This window comes from Hypomesus nipponensis, chromosome 28 (assembly GCF_054491055.1).
Source record: "Hypomesus nipponensis isolate SF chromosome 28, ASM5449105v1, whole genome shotgun sequence".
Taxonomy (NCBI): Eukaryota; Metazoa; Chordata; class Actinopteri; order Osmeriformes; family Osmeridae; genus Hypomesus; species Hypomesus nipponensis.
In genome coordinates, this window is record NC_140388.1 from 4,725,014 (window position 1) to 4,743,990 (window position 18,977).

Below are 18,977 nucleotides of genomic sequence, written 5' to 3' on the forward strand. Positions count from 1 at the left end.
CTGGGAATCCTTCAACTCTTTCCACGTACCAGAACCCATCACTACACTGGTAAAGGCCTATTTCCGAGACCTGCAATTGTGTTTCACAACACCTGACTTCACAACAACATGGCAGCACTTGGAAGTAGGCATAATGGCAGGCTGTAGGCATAATGGCAGGCTGTAGGCATAATGGCAGGCTGTACAATATCACCTCTGGCCTTCACTGTGGCCATGGAAGTCATCATCAGGGCATCCAGATGGGTGGTTGGAGAACTAAGGAAAGGCTCCGTCTCCCACCTATCCGAGCAGACATGGATGACATGACCACACTGACCACCACTGCAGCATGCACCAGGCGGCTACTTGCCAAACTGCAGGATAACATCAAGTGGGCCCGGGTGAAAATCAAGCCGAGCGAATCTCGAAGCATCTCCATAGTCAAGGGACAGCTTCAAGATGTGATGCATTGGAGATGACTCCATACCAACGGTGTCTGAGCCACCCATCCAGAGCCTGGGTAGATGGTGCAACGAAAGCCTCCAGGATAAAGATCAAGTGCAGCAGGTAAGGCAGAACATCGCCGATGGTCTTGAGAACGTCAACAAGACCCTACTGCCTGGGAAGCTCAAGCTTTGGTGCCTCCAGTTTGGACTTCTCCCCCGGGTAATGTGGCCACTCACCGTCTGTGAGGTCCCGATAACAACAGTGGAGAAGATGGAGCGAACCATCACCTCATACCTGAAGAAATGGCTGGGTGTCCCACCATGTCTGAGTAACATCGGCCTCTATGGCAAAGGGGTCCTTGAACTACCTCTTACAAGTCTAATGGAGGAGTACAAGTGCTCTGAAGTAAGACTTCAGATGACATTGAAGGACTCCAAAGACCAGACCATTAGCAAGGCTGCACCTCCCCTACAAACTGGACGGAAATGGACATAATCCAAGGCTGTGCAGCAAGCAACATCAGCCCTGAGACACCCAGACATTGTGGGGAATATCCAGCATGGAAGAGGAGGCTTTGGCCTGGCAGCAAGCAGACCAACGTTCCATAAGGCAACAACATCTGAATGCAGGAAGCTGGTGGTCGAGGAGGAGCGCAGACAGGAGGAGACTACAAGAAGTGCAAAGGCTGTCTCTCCTGCTCAACAAGGGCAATGGACGCGGTGGGAAGGCCTGGAGAGGAGAAAGATCAACTGGAGGGAGCTTTGGCAAATGGAGGCAAGCAACATGAGCTTCATCAGAAGAGCTGTTCATGATGTGCTTCCATCACCAAAGAACCTCCATCCATGGTATGGCGAGGACCCGACCTGCCCCCTCTGCCCAGCTCCAGCGACTCCCAGGCATATCATGACAGGTTGCAAGACCAGCCTCTCACAAGGCTGCTACACCTGGAGGCACAGTCAGGTCCTCGAGAGCCTGGCTGCAGCACTTGAGACCAAGAGGAGTGCAACCAATTCATTACCTTCAAAAACAAGCAATCCCGTTAAAACGGCAACATTCATCCGGGAGGGACAGAAAAGGCCCAAGCATCCTCCTACGAAGCCAGACACTGGACACCTAGCCATGGCCCGGGACTGGAAGACGCCTGTCGATCAGGGATGGAAATTAAATGTTTTGTTCACCGGCCACTGTGGCTGGTGGATTTCAAAATCTACCAGCCACTCAATGTTTTTACCAGACACTTTCTTGTTTTTAACCGACAATGTGTAACTGCATGTGAAAATTAATACTACAAAACCAGTTTATTTAATCTCAAGTCTCAATGAAACACTGGTCTCTTATACATACACAAACCTCGAACTGATATACATTTCATTAAATGAGTAGGGCAGATTAAACAACAAACTAAAATTCCTCCACCAATCCCCCGCACTCCCAGTACAATTTACTCCTGCTCATCAGAATCTGATTCTGAAGTTTCAGAGGTGCTTTCCTGAGCGTTCTTCTTCGCGGAGGGGTGTAGCTTCGCTCTGAAGGGGCTTATTTTCCCGATAACGACAACGGCTTTCTATACATTATCCCGCTTATTACACGGCTACTTGCCCCAAAAAATAAGTTAAGACAGTATGTCTTTTTACAATTTATATGCTCCCATTCGTAGTGTTGATCAGCAGAGAAATAGTTCGCCAAAGACGTTTAACTTCATAGACTTTGAACATTTAGGCTTCAAATCAGCTGACGTCGCTAACGGAGTACGCTTTGTTTGAAAAGTTACCAAACTACATCCGGAGTATTACGAAAGACGTGAATCCGAGGCAAAAAGGCCACTTCTCTTGACAGCGGTAAGTTATACATAGCAACGCTCTGTTATCGAAAAATAATTGACTGCAAAACGTTGGGAAACCCCATGCAAGCGAATGGGGCATTCTACAGCATTAAGAACAGCCGTGTAATAATTTTATTAACCCGCCACGGTGGCCGGTAGGTGAAGCGAGTTTACCCGCCACAACACAAAATCACCCGCATTTGGCTGGTGGCGGGTGCTAATTTCCATCCCTGCTGTCGATATTGGCCAGCAACTCATTTTCCCACCTGAGATTGTTTCTACCAACCTTAGGCCAGACATGGTACTCTGGTCCCCTTCACATCGTGTACATCATAGAGCTCACAGTCCCGTGGGAAAACTCTGTTGAAGAGCCCTGCGAGCGTAAGAAACTGTGTTCCACAGAGTTGGCAGCAGACACAACTCAGCGTGGCTGGAATGCTAAAGTCTGGCCAGTTGAAGAGGGATGCAGAGGATTGGTGGCTTCTTCCACCATCAGGTTGCTGAGAGAACTTGGAATCCATGGCCAGGCTCTGCGGCAGACCGTCAGAGCAGTTTGTCGAGCAGCTGAAAGAGGCAGCCAGTGGATCTGGATCAAATGGAAGGAAGCTGGGCTGTAACTTCATCAGAACCCAGGTCAGATCCCTCCAACTTGAGGAGGGCATGTGAGGTATGCGGTCAGCTGTAGGGCTGGCTCAAGAGGACGCCCCTGCCTTGCATAGTCCTGTGGGAAATCTGAATTGGGCATGGGACACAAGCTAAGGCTTGATCACCCTGTAGCTGGCCTCCTTGGATGAGGGTGTTTAGTGATTAAAGGCCGAAACACCCACTGATTCGAAGGCACACTACTGAGGATGGGTCCCAAAATTGATATCTTAACCCAGTTTAAGAAATAAAGCTCCCATGCCACTCTGTCAACATCACGGCAAATCTCATGTGAGTGCATACCATCTATTGGCACAATGGACAGTTTGAACATCTCGTCCCGTGTTTTATGATTCTGATTCCTAACCACATAATGACTCTCTCATCACAAAGTGCCCCGCTCCGTACCTGGTGTTGTTCAACAGGATAGAAACGATGTGATGGGATGCAGGCCCATGGGCAGCTTCATGATCCTCTTTCCACTGTATGAAGGTGGAAACAAACAAACACAAAGCTCTATACAGGGTACAGGCATAAAGACAACAAGATCAACTCGAGCTATTCTCCTACCAAGTACAAAGTCAACACAAAACACAGTCCTCATACTAACAGCACTTTCCACATCATGGATCAGTTCCCTCTCCTGGGGCTGAAGAAAGGTGCAGCTGCTATGGGAGGCAAGTCGTGCTGATGGTTGTGATAGGGGAGGCTGTTGATTGGACCTGGGAAGAGACCGGACTGGACCAATCAGACGGCGAATTGAACTCTGAGAGATTGAGTGAGAGGAATAGAGTGAACAAACAAAACACAGATATCATACAGACCAAAAGTAGAGACATGATGAGACGTAATGGTGTGTTGTGTGTGTGTGGGTGTGTATGTGTGTATGTGTGTGTATGTACTGTTTGTGTGTGTGTGTGTGTGTATATATTATCTATCTGTGTGTGTGTGTGTGTGTGCAGATATCTCAGCGGGCTCTGGTCCAGGAGCTGCTGTGTCCAGAGGGGGGCCATGGCCAGGCTGCAGCTGCTGAGGGCAGAGTACAGCAGTGCCCAGCTCAGCCTGCAGGAGGCGCTCAACCACAGCTTCCAGGAGCCTCCAACAACCTACAGACCAGGAGCAGCTACTGACACATCATTATGGGCTCTTTGTTGTGTACATGAATAATCATCATTTAAAAGTAAACCTAGACTCACTGGAGGTTGTGGGAGATGTCCATTCACCACACGTGTTAACCAAATAAATCAAATGTGTAAATGTCACACACTGAGTGTGCGGTTTTTTGGATACCAGCAATTTAAAATTAATTCCACTGTCAAAACACGAGAAAAAAGAATAAAGAATGGTATAACAACAAAGGGTGCACTACAACGATTTATTAATAATAGATCAAATGAAGTAAGAACGAGGCATAAAAAGTAAAAAGGTACCGTGATGAACATGAAAGTCCATGGTCTCAAAAAAAATCAAACAAATCCAGAGGGCAGAGTTGTATGGATGTGAGTAGCAGAGTTGTATGGATGTGAGTAGCAGAGTTGTATGGATGTGAGTAGCAGAGTTCTATGATGTGAGTAGCAGAGTTCTATGGATGTGAGTAGCAGAGTTCTATGGATGTGAGTAGCAGAGTTCTATGGATGTGAGTAGCAGAGTTCTATGGATGTGAGTAGCAGAGTTCTATGGATGTGAGTAGCAGAGTTCTATGATGTGAGTAGCAGAGTTCTATGGATGTGAGTAGCAGAGTTCTATGGATGTGAGTAGCAGAGTTCTATGGATGTGAGTAGCAGAGTTCTATGGATGTGAGTAGCAGAGTTCTATGGATGTGAGTAGCAGAGTTCTATGATGTGAGTAGCAGAGTTCTATGGATGTGAGTAGCAGAGTTCTATGGATGTGAGTAGCAGAGTTCTATGGATGTGAGTAGCAGAGTTCTATGGATGTGAGTAGCAGAGTTCTATGATGTGAGTATCAGAGTTCTATGGATGTGAGTAGCAGAGTTCTAAGGATGTGAGTAGCAGAGTTCTAAGGATGTGAGTAGTAGAGTTCTATGGATGTGAGTAGCAGCCGCGGGGGTTCCAGGGTCCGTCCTGCTGCTCTACTGCAGCCTCTGCTGCTCCTCCCTGGACCCGCTGAGGGCACTGAGAGAGAAGGGAGCGTGTTTAGTCACGGTCCACCTGCACACAGGGCTCCTTCACACCACTTCCACTCTTGCTCTTTCAGTCTCTATCCTCTTCTTATCTGTGTTGGTCGGTGTTGATCTGATCTTTGCTCGACCTCCCGTCCTCCGTTTCCCGTCCGGGGGCTTGTCCTCTTTCTTTCTCTCCTGTTCCTTTCCTCCCTCTCCCCCCCACCTTCCCCCACACCTTCCCCCACCTCCTCCATATTGGTTGCACAGCCCCTCCTTCCTCTCTCTCTCCTCCGTTCTGTGTCTTCTTGTTCCCCCTTGTTAACCCCGTCTCTTCTCGTCTCTCTCCTTTTAACACCATCTCCTGGCAGCTGTGGGGTGGGCTCCAATTTACACCGGGTGTTGACAAATCGCCTGGATCCAATTTAAAACATAGCAAAACTCTACACATGAATACAAACACACTGACACAAACTCCATAGTAAACACATCAAATTCAAGAAAACCAACTGTAGAATATCTAGAACTAAACAAAACCCAAACAAAAGAATAAACATGCACATATAAAGATCAAGCAGCAGACATCCTATTCAAACCAATGTCCCACTTGGACATCGTCTCTCTCCTGATGATTCCCCTCTCTGCAGGACCCAGACGTGTGGCTCTGGACGGTCACCTGCACTACCAGACTGGGGAGCACAGGAAGGCTCTGGAGGGCTATGAGAGGACCCTGGACTTAGTGGTGGACGCCTCAGACGCACATCCCATCTACCTGCACCTGGGCTCCATCTACCTGGAGGAGGCCAGGGGGAGATGGGCGGGGTCACACCACTGGACCAAATCCTCTCTAACAGTCAGTCAGCGTGGAGGAGACTGACAACAGTCATTTGCAAATGTTAAGATCAATCTGTTCTCCTGCTCTGGCAGTCATCAGTGTATAAAATATAGATCAGTGGAGAATGGACACATCCCTGAGGAGACCCTGTAGATGAGGACCAGACCTCAAACAAACAACCATCCACCTTTACTCTGAATTCTGTCTGTCAACAATCAAGGATCCAACCCACAACACTAGAACCAAACCACAGAAGCCATCTTCTTCAGTGGCAACCCCTATACTCTGGAATGATCTCTGTCTCTAGTCTCTCTCCAGGGGGCCTTCAGAACGTGTTTATTTCCCCCAGCTTTTAATGAATTGCATTATACATTTGACCTTGTCAGTTTCTCTTATCCTGTCTTTGTTGGTGTTAAACGCTTGTTGTATTCTCAGCTGTTGTATGTGATCTTATTTCTGTAACTCCATGTACAGCACTTTGGTAGTTAGTTTTTCACGATTGTTAACACACAAAAAGTAAAACTTTGGCACCATTTTCACAACCTTAACGTCATGTACCAATTGCTCGACCCAATTTATCACTACTTTACACTCCCTTATCTGCATTAGACTCTGACTTTCCTTGTTTACACACTGATGTCAATTACACATCACCTTGTTGTCAAAACACTGCACACAATGTTCAGTTATTGCACACACTTCTCAAGTAAAGTCTCAAAGCATCAACCTACAACACACAACTATTCAAATCTCTAAACACTCAGGTCTGGTGAGCAATTTGCGATCAGGACTGCAGCATAAAACGGGCCTTGAGCCTCTGTTTTGTTTGGTGAACAAAGGAGAACTTAAAACATATCAACAACCAGAGAAGGAGGGGTGTAACAGTGAGAGGAGGAGGAGGACAAGGAAGAGGAAAAGGAAGAGGACAAGGAAAGGAACAAGGAAGGGGACAAGGAAGAGGACAAAGGAAGAGGATAACAAGGAGGAGGAAGAGGAGAAGCAGAATGAGGTGGAGGAGAAAGAAGAAGGAGAACGGTGATCTCTAATGAGATTCGTGCCACTGTGGTTGACCATGTGCTCAACCATGGTTTGAGCATGAGGAAGGCTGGCCAGAAGGTCCAACCAAATCTCAACCGCTTCACAGTTGCTGCCATCATTAGAAACTTTAGAATGAAGAACAGGTATGAACTATATTTGCCTTGTGTACTGAAATATTGCATATCAATAGAATACAGTGTGCTCACTGTATTTGTATTTTGCAGGACTGAAAGAGAACCACGACCATGCCACATTCAGAAACATCCAGACCGTTACCCTCTCTACACTGTACTATGTTCTCCGCAGGAATGCCTTGCGGATGAAACAAGTGTACAGGGTCCCATTCGACCGGAACACATCAAGGAGTTACAGCAAGAGTTTGTAAGTCCCATACGTTCAGCACTGACACACACATGTATTGCACCTGTAATGTGTCTCACTGTACCCCACTGTGTTGACCCATCTGTGTCCATACTATACAGTAACTTGCATTATCATGCTGTCTGTTCCAGCAGATCCAGGATCATGACACAGCTAATGATCTATATGAATACATATTCATTGATGAGGTTGGATTCAACCTGGTGAAAAGGAGGCGCCTGGGCAGAAATGTCATTGGCTAGTACACCATTGTTGAGGTCCCCGCTGAGGGTGGTGGGAACATCACTTTGTGTGCTGCAATGGGTTGAGCAGGCCCGCTGACTGTACTGTACTGTTCAAAAAATAAAACTTTTTTTGCTGCATATGTGTGCTGTTTTATGTTTGACTATGAAAAAATGTGGCCTACACTGAGACATTTTACAAAAGTTGAAATGGCTCATTCTCCAGAGTCAGTCATTCATATGGTGTGTTCCATTTTGAGAATTGTGTTTTCAATTTTGCACTACTGTGTGGTGTGAATGCTTGGTAGTGTGCAGCAAATTCTTTTTGTGTGTACTGTTATGAATGGTGTGTGTGTTTCATTTGAAAATATGGCTTTGTGTACCAAATGAGAACACAAGTTCCATTTTGTGAACAGGTGAGATATTTGATGGCAAAGAGTCCTCTTGCAAAGGGAGTGTCAGGTTTAGCACGTTGTGCGTGAGGTTTGCAGTTTTGTGTTTGCAGTTTTGAGAAAGACGTTATTGTTGTGAGAAACGTGTGTTAACAATTGTGAAAAACTGTAATCAAGGTTTATTTGGAATCAATGTTTATTTGGAATGCCCCCAAATTAATACGTTTTAACTCAAAAACATTAGGCTACATTATTATGGAACATTAAAGCCTTAAATCAAAGATATTGAGGAAACACAAATCAACATGTATGTTTTCACTGATTTATTAGCTATTGGTTAATCAATAATAAACAAAACAAACCCGAAGTTTGGACAACTTGGTCAGCTAATAGTAGAAGAATGTGAAACAAGTTTGAAGTTTGTATGGTCGATTTTGACAAAGATATTGAAGAAACACTGAAAATTGTGTTTCAATGTTTGTTAGGTTTTTCGACATTCAGTCTCTTTTACCACGGTCGCCAAATTTGACACAGAGCCTGAACAGAGGTTCAAATATGAATGTATGTTGAATCTCAAATATAAAACAGATTGCACCTTGGTCTCAGCACATTGGGGACTCTGCATTTTTATATGTTTAAAGAAGTCTGTTATTCTCAGCATTTGATGTCCATTGTGCTCATGAGTATGTGTAATATTCAGGATTGTAATAATAATTCAAATTGTATGTTAACTAACTTGTTTCTTAAGTTTAATACTGTGCTCTATCGCTTTGTAAATTTACGTTACATACACTATGTACATAGTGGATAGAATCTTAACATTGGAGGCCAATTTTATTCAAAATTACCGACCATTTAGGATTACTTAGATGGGCCTTTACTGTGAATACATTCACCCATACAAGTATTATAGAAAAAGATTTGCTCAATTGGATAGCAAAATAGTCAGACACTATATCAATACTGTCCAAAACAAACCATCCTGAATAATGTTGCTGATGACCCTGATCCATTGTATAGTATGGTCACACATTCTCTGTATTTACATTCGCAAGTCAAGGGTCATGAGACTGAATGGTTGTAAAACAAAGGGTTGATATTCCTATTTACCAGATCAGAATAAGAATTGAGTTTAATCGCCAAGTGAGTGGTCACATTTGTGACCAAATGTGAGTGGAGTTTACTTCGGTGGGCAGGTGCAAACAGTGATCATTTAAACAAAATGAACAAAAAGAAAATGTAGAGAATGTACAACAAAATACAATAAAGATGATTGCCTGATAACGGGGCAGTTTCCACATATCTCTCCTACCTCACTGGAATATTCTCATACAAACTGTATTTTTCTCTCCAAGTTAGTTTAGATTTGAGATCATTATACTATTGCATAACATGTGTCTGCAATATAAACTTAGATAAAGTTCCGCTTTGTTTGGGTTTAATGAACGTCTTCAGATGTGCAATTTGTACAAACTTGATGCGTGCATGAAAAAAAGGGTGGATATTGTTTTTCGGAAAATTACGTTAACAATATAATTACAGAATAAGGAGTGAGTCAGGTAGATCAAGGGTTGCAGTCTACAGAGGTGGGAACCGATACGGTAATATTTCAGATTAGTAATGTGTGTTGTGTGTCTCATGGTATACTGTTTTGTGAACTTTTATTTTACCACTCCTGTGGGCAGCGTAAATATAGTTTGCTGTGTTTTGTATTGCGGCAGTGGAGTCACTAAGCTGAGAGCTCAAAAACCTTTCTACGTTGTAATTCTCCCTTTTTTGGAGAAAATGAGAAACGCAATATATAATGTTGGATTGAAAATGTTGCAATCAATATCCAAAGTCTCAAAATAAAAAGTGTATTGATAATTTGCATTAAATTTTATTGCGAAGTAACTTATCCTATGTTATTATTTTTAAAGAAAATTAAATTACAATGAAGACTAGTTGTATGCCAGAGATTATGTGTTTATCACAGTGTTACATGTTTCTGCATACAAAATAAACCTGAGTAACATACACCTCTCACCAAATCACCACCATTACATATGCAGAGTGGACATTAAGAAAACCAACCAGAAAGAGCAGTAACCACAGCAGAAATAAGCTTCTAGTGACTGGATCCAAGACAGGATCCAGAGAGACCAAATAGAAAACAAAGTAAAACCAGAGTTAAGGAGACACATCACTGTGAAGAGCATTTCCTCATCCAGTAGCCTCAAGAAGCACATGATGATTCACACTGGAGAGAAAGCCCCACAGCTGTGACCTCTGTGGTAAAACATTTAGACAGGCTTACCATTTCACAGCTCACCGCAGGATCCACACTAGAGAGAAGCCCTACAGTTGTGAATGTTGTGATAAAGCCTTCTCCACCTCAGATGGGTTGAAGAAACACAGCAGGATCCACACTGGAGAGAAGCCCTGTGACCTTTGTGGTAAAACCTTTAGCAAGGCTGGTACTCTCAACATTCACTGCAGGATCCACACTGGAGAGAAGCCCTAGAGCTGTGAGCTCTGTGGTAAAACCTTTAGCCGTGCTGGTATTCTCAAAGTTCATCACAGCATCCACACTGAAGAAAAACCCTACAGCTGTGACCTCTGTGGTAAAACTTTTAGCGAGGCAGGTACTTTCAACGTTCACCGCAGGATCCACACTGGAGAGAAGCCCTACAGCTGTGACCTCTGTGGTAAAACCTTTAGACAGGCTGGCCAGTTCCCAGCTCACAGCAGGATACACACATGAGAGAAGCCCTACAGCTGTGACCTCTGTGGTAAAACCTTTACCCAGGCTGGCCATTTCACAGCGCACTGAAGGATCCCACTGGAGAGAAACCCTACAGCTGTGACTTCTGTGGTAAAACCTTTAGCCGGGCTGGTAGTCTCAACCTTCACTGCAGTATACACACTGGAGAGAAGCCCTACAGCTGCCCGTACTCTGACTACTCAGGTAAAACAAATGGCAATCTGAAGAGTCACCTGCGTATCCACAATAGAAAAAACCCAAAGCAGTGATGTCTGAGGCCAAGCTGTCCCAGCAGTCACCACCTGAGAGAACTTCTGTATAACCCACATCTGGAAGAACTACTGGCCTACATCAACTGAGACAGCACATGCAGTAACACCAGATCTACAGTCCAACATGACTGCACACAAACAGGAACAATAGAGGGAAAGTTGTCAGACTTGGCAGAAACCTGGTCAATTCTGGCTAACACCTTCCTGTTCTGAAGTATTTTGAATTCAAGCACATGGAATATTCTGTTGTTGTTTAAAAGGATGTGGTATAGTAAAGTTGTTTAGGGGCATGTGAGTTGTTCAGAACGCAAAAAATATTGACAAAAATAAGAATGTGTTAGCGTTTCCTGTGATAATAGACTTGGTGGTTCTGATGTCGAGGGTTACTTTGTCTCTCATCAAGTGATCATTTGCTATGGTTTTTTAGGAACATCCTGAATATATTTCAGACAGTACTGACTTATGTTCTGTCTATATTTACTCAAACTATATTGAAGTCCTGTTGTTTTATGAACATTATTTCTGCTGTTCTTTCTACATACACTATAGTTGTTGCTTTGGATAAAATGGCCTACTAAATTTATATTCATTGCGTTCACGTTGATACATAATCACTTGGTTTCAGTCTGTTAGCTTTGTTGGTAGGTGTAAAGCCTTTTGTCAAACTCATTTGAAAAGTGATTTACAAATAACATTGTCTGAAATACCTTCTCTGTCTTTGCTGATTTGTTTTGTGACAGTTCACCTAAATAGGGTGAAGCGTGTTTCCAAACTACTTGTGAACATAGGACAGATGTTACTGACAAACTGTATTTCACTGCATTTTTTACATATTGACATGTTTACAGAAGTAGTGTTATTCTCAGCATTAGATGTCTATTGTGCTCATGAGTATGTGTCATATTCAGGATTGTTATAATAATTCAAAACGTTTCTCAACAAACTTGTTTCTTAAGTTTAATACTGTACGTTATCGTTTTGTACATTTACGTCACAATAGTGGATAGGATCCTGATTGGAAGACCAAAACAGGTTGTTCCAAATAACACACCATTTAGACTTACTTATATGGGCTTGAAGATGTGAAGGAGTTCACCTTTACACTTTGAGTATCATACAAAACAATTTGCTTGATTGGATACCAATATAGTCAGAGGTTATTTCAATAATTACTTGTCCTAAACAAACATCCTGAAGAATGTTGCTGATGACCAGTCCAATGCACACTGATCTTCATCTATTGTAGAGTATGGACACACATTTTCTGTATTTACATTTGCACGTCAAGGGTCCTGAGGCTGAATGGTTGTAAAACAAAGGAGTTACTTGTCTCATTTACCAGATGATAGCCATATAACAGGGCAGTTTACATAATTATCTCCTACCTCACTGGGATGTTCTCCTACAAACTGTATTTTACCCTCCAAGTTAGTTCAGATGTGATCTCTTTACACTATTGCATAACCTGCCGTGTGTCTATAATATAAACTTAGATAAAGTTCCACGTTGTTTGGCTTCAATGAACTTTTTCAGATGTGCAATTTGCATCCAGGAGAGAAATGACTCACAAAGAAGTGGAAACTATGAAAGTTTTCATATTTGAGTCAAGTTCCTCTAAGAATACAAAATGTCACCTTAATCAACTGTCTATGGGTGGCTGTAGACACACATCTTGGAGACACACACAAGAAAGGGCCTGGCCATATTCCTCAGAGCAAGAACAGACTTCTCCAGGGGTGCATACTGTTAGACGAAGAAATAGGTGACGTCGTTTAATACAATCTAGACAATCATTTCAGTAAGTAGCAACATTTCCATGTACTTAAAGAGATCTTGTTATCTAAGCTGACACATAGGGTACATGAACCATTTTTTACAATATAATTACACCTCCCACTCCCTTTGAAGGTCATATTAGCTGCAAACACACAACAGAGGAACAGTTTTGGTAAAGTGCAACAGTTTCCATTAAAGCTGTGACAAAGGCTAATACATTTCACCTAGAGTGACAGTAAGAATGCTTTGCTGGAAAAGAGGGGAGGATGCACTGATGTTACATGTCACCGCGCATTATGTACTGTACCAGCAGACTTGAACCTACCTAATATGGTCACACAAAAGCATCAGAGACGCGAAAAGTGATATTATCCTACTTCATGAACATCACTCGTTAAATTGAACTCTAAAATGTCCACAGCCACGCGGAGAGAGTAGCTTACCTTAAATCATTCTGTGTTACATTTACATTTACATTTATTCATTTAGCAGACGCTTTTATCCAAAGCGACTTCCAAGAGAGAGCTTTACAAAAGAGCATAGGTCACTGAACATAACAACGAGATAGTCCCAAACATTGCAAGCAGCCAAAACATGAAGCATACATTGTGAAAAAGCTAAACAAGTGCCAAAAGGGAAGACCCATAAGAGCATGTAGTTATACAAGTTACAAATAAAACAACATGAACCACAAAAGTGCAGGACTGCACCTGTAAAAGAACAATCAACAGTAAAATATTACACAGCAAGTACAAGACTTAACTTCGTTATATCTAACCTACAATAGCAACAAGTCACTCAATAAGAGTCGTAGTGATCCTGGAGGAGACTAACAAATCCAGCCAAGCATTCTTAAGTGCCGTTGTACTCCCGGAACAAGTGCGTCTTGAGCCTTTTCTTGAAGGTGGGGAGACAGTCAGTGTCCCTGATGGAGGTGGGGAGCTGGTTCCACCATTGGGGTGCCAGGCAGGAGAAGAGCTTGTGTTGGGACCGGGCAGTCTTGAGCGGTGGGACCACCAGGCGGTTGTCTGAAGAAGACCGTAGGTGACGGGTGGGGGTGTAAGGTTGCAGGAGAGACTTGATGTAGATGGGTGCAGTCCCGTTCACTGCTCGGAAGGTCAGTACCAGGGTCTTGAATCTGATACGGGCGTTGATGGGTAGCCAGTGGAGGGAGATGAGGAGCGGGGTAACATGGGAGCGTCTGGGTAGATTGTAGACCAGGCGGGCCGCTGCATTCTGAATCCTCTGAAGAGGGCGGGTTGCACATGCTGGGAGACCAGCGAGCAGCGAGTTGCAGTAGTCCAACTTGGAGAGGACCAGTGCTTGGACTAGCAGCTGGGTGGAGTGCTCAGACAGGTATCTCCTGATCTTTCGGATGTTGTAGAGGGTGAATCTACAAGACCGGGAGACTGCGGCGATGTGGGCCGTGAAGGAGAGCTCGTCATCCATTGTAACCCCAAGGTTCCTGGCAGAGGATGAGGAGGTCACCGTCGCAGATCCCAGGGTGATTGACAGGTCGTGGGAGATGGAGGGTTTAGCCGGGATGATGAGAAGTTCTGTTTTGGCGAGGTTCAGCTGGAGGTGGTGCTCGGTCATCCAGGCGGAGATGTCTGCGAGGCAGGCCTCAATCCTAGCAGAGATCCCCGGATCGGTCGGGGGGAACGACAGGTACAGCTGGGTGTCGTCAGCGTAGCAGTGGTAGGAGAAGCCATGGGAGGTGATGATTGGTCCAAGTGAGGTGGTGTACAGAGAGAAGAGGAGGGGTCCAAGGACGGAGCCCTGTGGGACACCGGTGGAGAGCTGGCAGGGGTCTGACAGTTTGCCTCCCCAGGAGACCTGGTAGGATCTTCCCGAGAGGTAGGATGAGATCCACTGGAGTGCAGTGCCAGTGATGCCCATCTCTCCAAGTCTGTAGAGCAGGATCTGGTGGTTAACCGTGTCAAACGCTGCAGAAAGGTCCAGCAGAATGATGACGGATGACCTCGAAGCCGCTCTGGCAGACTGGAGGGCAGTGGTGACTGAAAGGAGGGCAGTCTCTGTGGAGTGGCCGGTCTTGAAGCCCGATTGGTTGGGGTCAAGCAGGTTGTTCTGAGAGAGAAAGTTAGACAGTTGGTTAGATACAGCACGTTCAATTGTTTTAGAAAAGAAGGGTAGCAGTGATACCGGTCTGTAGTTCTGGAGGACGGCAGGGTTAAGGGAGGGTTTTTTGAGTAGAGGAACAACTCTGGCCTGTTTGAAGGCAGAGGGGAAGGTGCCAGAGGTAAGAGAGGAGTTTAGGACATGGAGCAGAAAAGTTATGATAGAGGGGGAGATAGTTTGAAAGAGAGGGGAGGGAACAGGATCAAGGGGGCAGGAGGTGGGGCGATGAGAGAGAATGAGGTCAGAGAGCTCTGACTCGGACAGGGGAGAGAAAGAGTTTAGACATTTAGTTGGGTCAGTCGTGAAAGGTGAGGGGGTAGGAAAGGTGGGTAGACCAATACACTTCATAAACTTCTTATTACATTTAAAACACAAACTGTACAGCACCCGCCAAGTCCTGGTTATTCACTTGTTCCATTGAAGTCGACTTTGCCATCTCATCTACTGGCAACTCTGGGGAGAGTTCATAGAAACTGCCTCAATAGCCCCTTACACTGACTAGGGGACCGAAGGCCATGTAAGATGCTTCACCCATCCCCCAGACCCAGCTAAAACCCTCTGGCTCTTAGCTAGGTATCATAAAACAACCATAAATTCAATTCAATATTTATTTGTCATTGTCATAGAAAACAATGAAATTCTGTTTATAGCATTCAAAGACTGCATAGTTTGACATAAAAGTGTAATACAAAGTGCAATATCCTCCCAATAAACTTCTCATAAATAACCCTTGTGTAAACCTTAGCACAATCAATACACATAACAGTAACAATAACAACATTCAGTATTAGCAGCATTTTGAAGGGCTTTAACAACATGGACGACCTAGCAGAACATAACAACGGCGGGAACAGTCAAGAGATGTGGAGTATTTTGTCATTTGTGCAACAATACAAAACTGTTCAGAAGCCTCACAGCCTGTGGGTACAGACTGTTGGTCAGTCTGGATGTTCTGGCCCGTATGGACCTGTACCTTCTACCTGAGGGCAGCAGGTGGAACAGATGGTGAGCTGGGTGGTGACGGTCCTGCAGGATGTTGTGCACTCTCCTCAGACAGCGGGTGGCGTAGATGGTACTGATCTCGGGGAGAGTCGTCCCAATGATTCTCCCCGCAGTTTTTACCACCCGTTGGAGTGCCTGCTGTTCAGCCTTAGTGCAGCTGTAAAACCACACTAAGAAACCATTAGTTAAAACGCTGCTGATGGCACAGTTTTAAAAGTTTGCCATCAGTGGTTTTTGTCCGGATGGTGTTCAAAGCCGAAGAGTAGTCCACAAAGAGGAGCCGTGCATAGGTGTTCTTCTGCTCAAGGTGCTCCAGTAGTGTGTGGAGCACAATGGCAGTGGCATCCTCAGTTGATCTGTTCTCCCACCGGCTTCAGGGAGTTCAACAGGCGAGAATAAAGAGTTAGGACTCAAAGCAGACAGGGGCCAGGAAGAGTTGGCAGTTCTGAGACTATTATGTTCGTGCGTATTTCAAATAGTGAGGTTGCTGTGGGTTCCAGAGTGGTAAACATGGCTCCCTAGGACATTTTATTTTACCGCTCTTGTGAGCAACATAAAGATGTTCTGTATTGCTGCAGTGGAGTCAATATACGTTGAGTTCTAAAAAACCTTATGTAAATTATTTTCTAGGTTGTAATTCTCTGTTTTTAAATAGAAAATGAGACACGCAAAGAGAATATTATTATTGGATTCAAAACTTTACAATTTCAATCCAAAATCGAACACATTTTTTAAATTTGCATGAAATGCTTGTGTAATAACTAATCCTATGATATTATTGTGAAGAAAATGAAATTATTAGAAGGAGGAGTTATCTGCCAGAGATTACGTTTTTGTCACAGTGTTACATGTTTCTGCAGACAAAATAAACCTGAGTAATATACACCTCTCACAAAATGATCACCATTTCATATGCAGAGAGGCCATTAAGACAGAAAAAGGATTTCCTTTATATGCAAAATCTGAGTTGTCATGAACTTGTAGCTGTTTCCTCCAGATCCCCCATTGGCCAACCATACTTGATTGTGGGAGGAGACAGAGAAGACATCTTATGGCTCCAGAAAGACTCAACCAGAGAGACTACAGAGAGAGACTCAACCAGAGATAGCAGTTCCTAGAGAGAGGATCAACCAGAAAGAGCATTAACCAGAGAGAAACAAGCTTCTAGAGCTTGATCCAAGACAGGATCGTGAGACCAGACAGAACAAAGAGAGGCCAGAGTTATGGAGACACATCCCTGTGACACCTGTGGGAAGAGCCTTTCCTCATCCAGTAGCCTCAAGAAGCACATGATGATCCACACTGGTGAGAAGCCCTACAGCTGTGACCTCTGTGGTAAAACCTTTAGGGAGGCTGGTACTCTCAACATTCACTGCAGGATTCACACTGGAGAGAAGCCCTACCGCTGTGACCTCTGTGGTAAAACCTTTAGCCTGGCTAGTACTCTCAACCTTCACCGCAGGATCCACACTGGAGAGAAGCCCTACAGCTGTGACCTCTGTGGTAAAACCTTTAGCCTGGCTAGTACTCTCAACCTTCACCGCAGGATCCACACTGGAGAGAAGCCCTACAGCTGTGACCTCTGTGGTAAAACCTTCAGCCAGGCTGGTACTCTCAACATTCACTGCAGGATCCACACTGGAGAGAAGCCCTACAGCTGTGACATCTGTGGTACAGCCTTTGGACGGCTTGAGAGTTTCAGAGTTCACAGCTGGATCCATACTAAGGAAAAACCCTACACCTGTGACCTCTGTGATAAAACCTTTAGCAGTGCTTCTAATTTCAGAGTGCACAGCATGATCCACACTGGGGAAAAGCCCCACAGCTGTGAAAGCTGTGATAAAGCCTTCTCTACCTCAGGTGCTTTGAAGAAACACAGCAGGATCCACACTGGACAGAAGACCCACAGCTGTGAGCTCTGTGGTAAAACTTTTAGCAATGCTGGGATTGTCAACGTTCACCGCAGGATCCACACTGGCGAAAAACCCTACAGCTGTGACCTCTGTGGTAAAACCTTTAGCCAGGCTGGCAATTTCACAGCTCACCGCAGGATCCACACTGGAGAGAAGCCCTATAGCTGTGACCTCTGTGGTAAAACCTTTAGCGAGGCTGGTACTCTCAACGTTCACCGCAGAATCCACACTGGAGAGAAGCCCTACAGGTGTGACCTCTGTGGTAAAACCTTTAGCCAGACTGGCCATTTCACAGCTCACCGCAGGATCCACACAGGAGAGAAGCCCTACAACTGCCCAAACTGTGACTACTCCAGTAAAACAAATGGCAATCTGAAGAGTCATCTGCGTATCCACAACAGAAAACATCCAAAGCAGTGATGTCTGGGGCCAAGCTGTCCCAGCAGTCACCACCTGAGAGAACTTCTGTATGAACCACAGCTGGAAGAACTACTGGCCTACAACTACTGGGACAGCACATGCAGTAACACCAGATCTACAGTCCAACATGACTGAACACAAGCAGGAAGCAATACTCTACCCCTGTAAAGATAGAGGGAAAGCTGTCAGATGGTTTTATTAGACCATACTAAAGGCAATACTGACCGATTATGTTGAATCTATTTTTATTTACTCTGACTATATTGAAGAACTGTTTTTCTATGAACTTGCTTTCTGCTGGGGGGTTTTACATACACTAGTTGTTGTTTGGTTAAAAGTACCTGCTTAATGAATATGAATTGCTTCACGTCGATACTTCATTACCACTGGGGTGTGTTACATTTGTTGGTCAATGTAAAGACTTTTGTAAAACTGATTTGAAAAGGGATATACAAATAAAGTTGTCTGAAATACCTTCTCTATCTTGGTTATTTGTTTTGTGACAGCTCACCTACATTTGGTAAAGTGTGTTTCCATAGTACTTGTAAACATAAGACAGAAGTTACAGACAAACCGCATTTTATTTTTGACATTGCAGTGTTAACAGCAGTGTTATTTTCAGCATTAGATGTCCATTGTGCTCATGAGTATGTGTAATTTTCGGGATTGTACTAAGAATTCAAATCGTATCTCAACTTGTTTCTTAAGTTTAATATTGTGCTTTATCGCTTTTTTTACATTGACGTTACAATAGGGGATATGATCCTGACATTGGAAGACAAAAAAAGGTGGGGAACTTGTAGTTTGCGACAGCAGCAGGGTACATTACAGCACCC

The 18,977-nt window shown here is 44.3% G+C and overlaps 1 protein-coding gene across 3 annotated transcripts; it reads left to right on the forward strand.

The window, feature by feature from the left end:
* The first annotated feature begins 17,022 nt into the window (after positions 1 to 17,022).
* Positions 17,023 to 18,141, forward strand: LOC146219588 (uncharacterized). Of its 3 annotated transcripts, none has more exons than XM_084694705.1 (2): positions 17,032 to 17,595; positions 17,680 to 18,141. In XM_084694705.1, the coding sequence occupies exons 1-2, from the start codon at positions 17,032 to 17,034 to the stop codon at positions 18,139 to 18,141; spliced, it is 1,026 nt and encodes a 341-aa protein (XP_084550831.1). The 3 variants fall into 3 exon arrangements, with proteins under 3 accessions (XP_084550833.1, XP_084550831.1, XP_084550832.1); XM_084694706.1 differs by having other exon boundaries at positions 17,032 to 17,511; XM_084694707.1 differs by having other exon boundaries at positions 17,023 to 18,141.
* Positions 18,142 to 18,977: the final 836 nt, after the last annotated feature.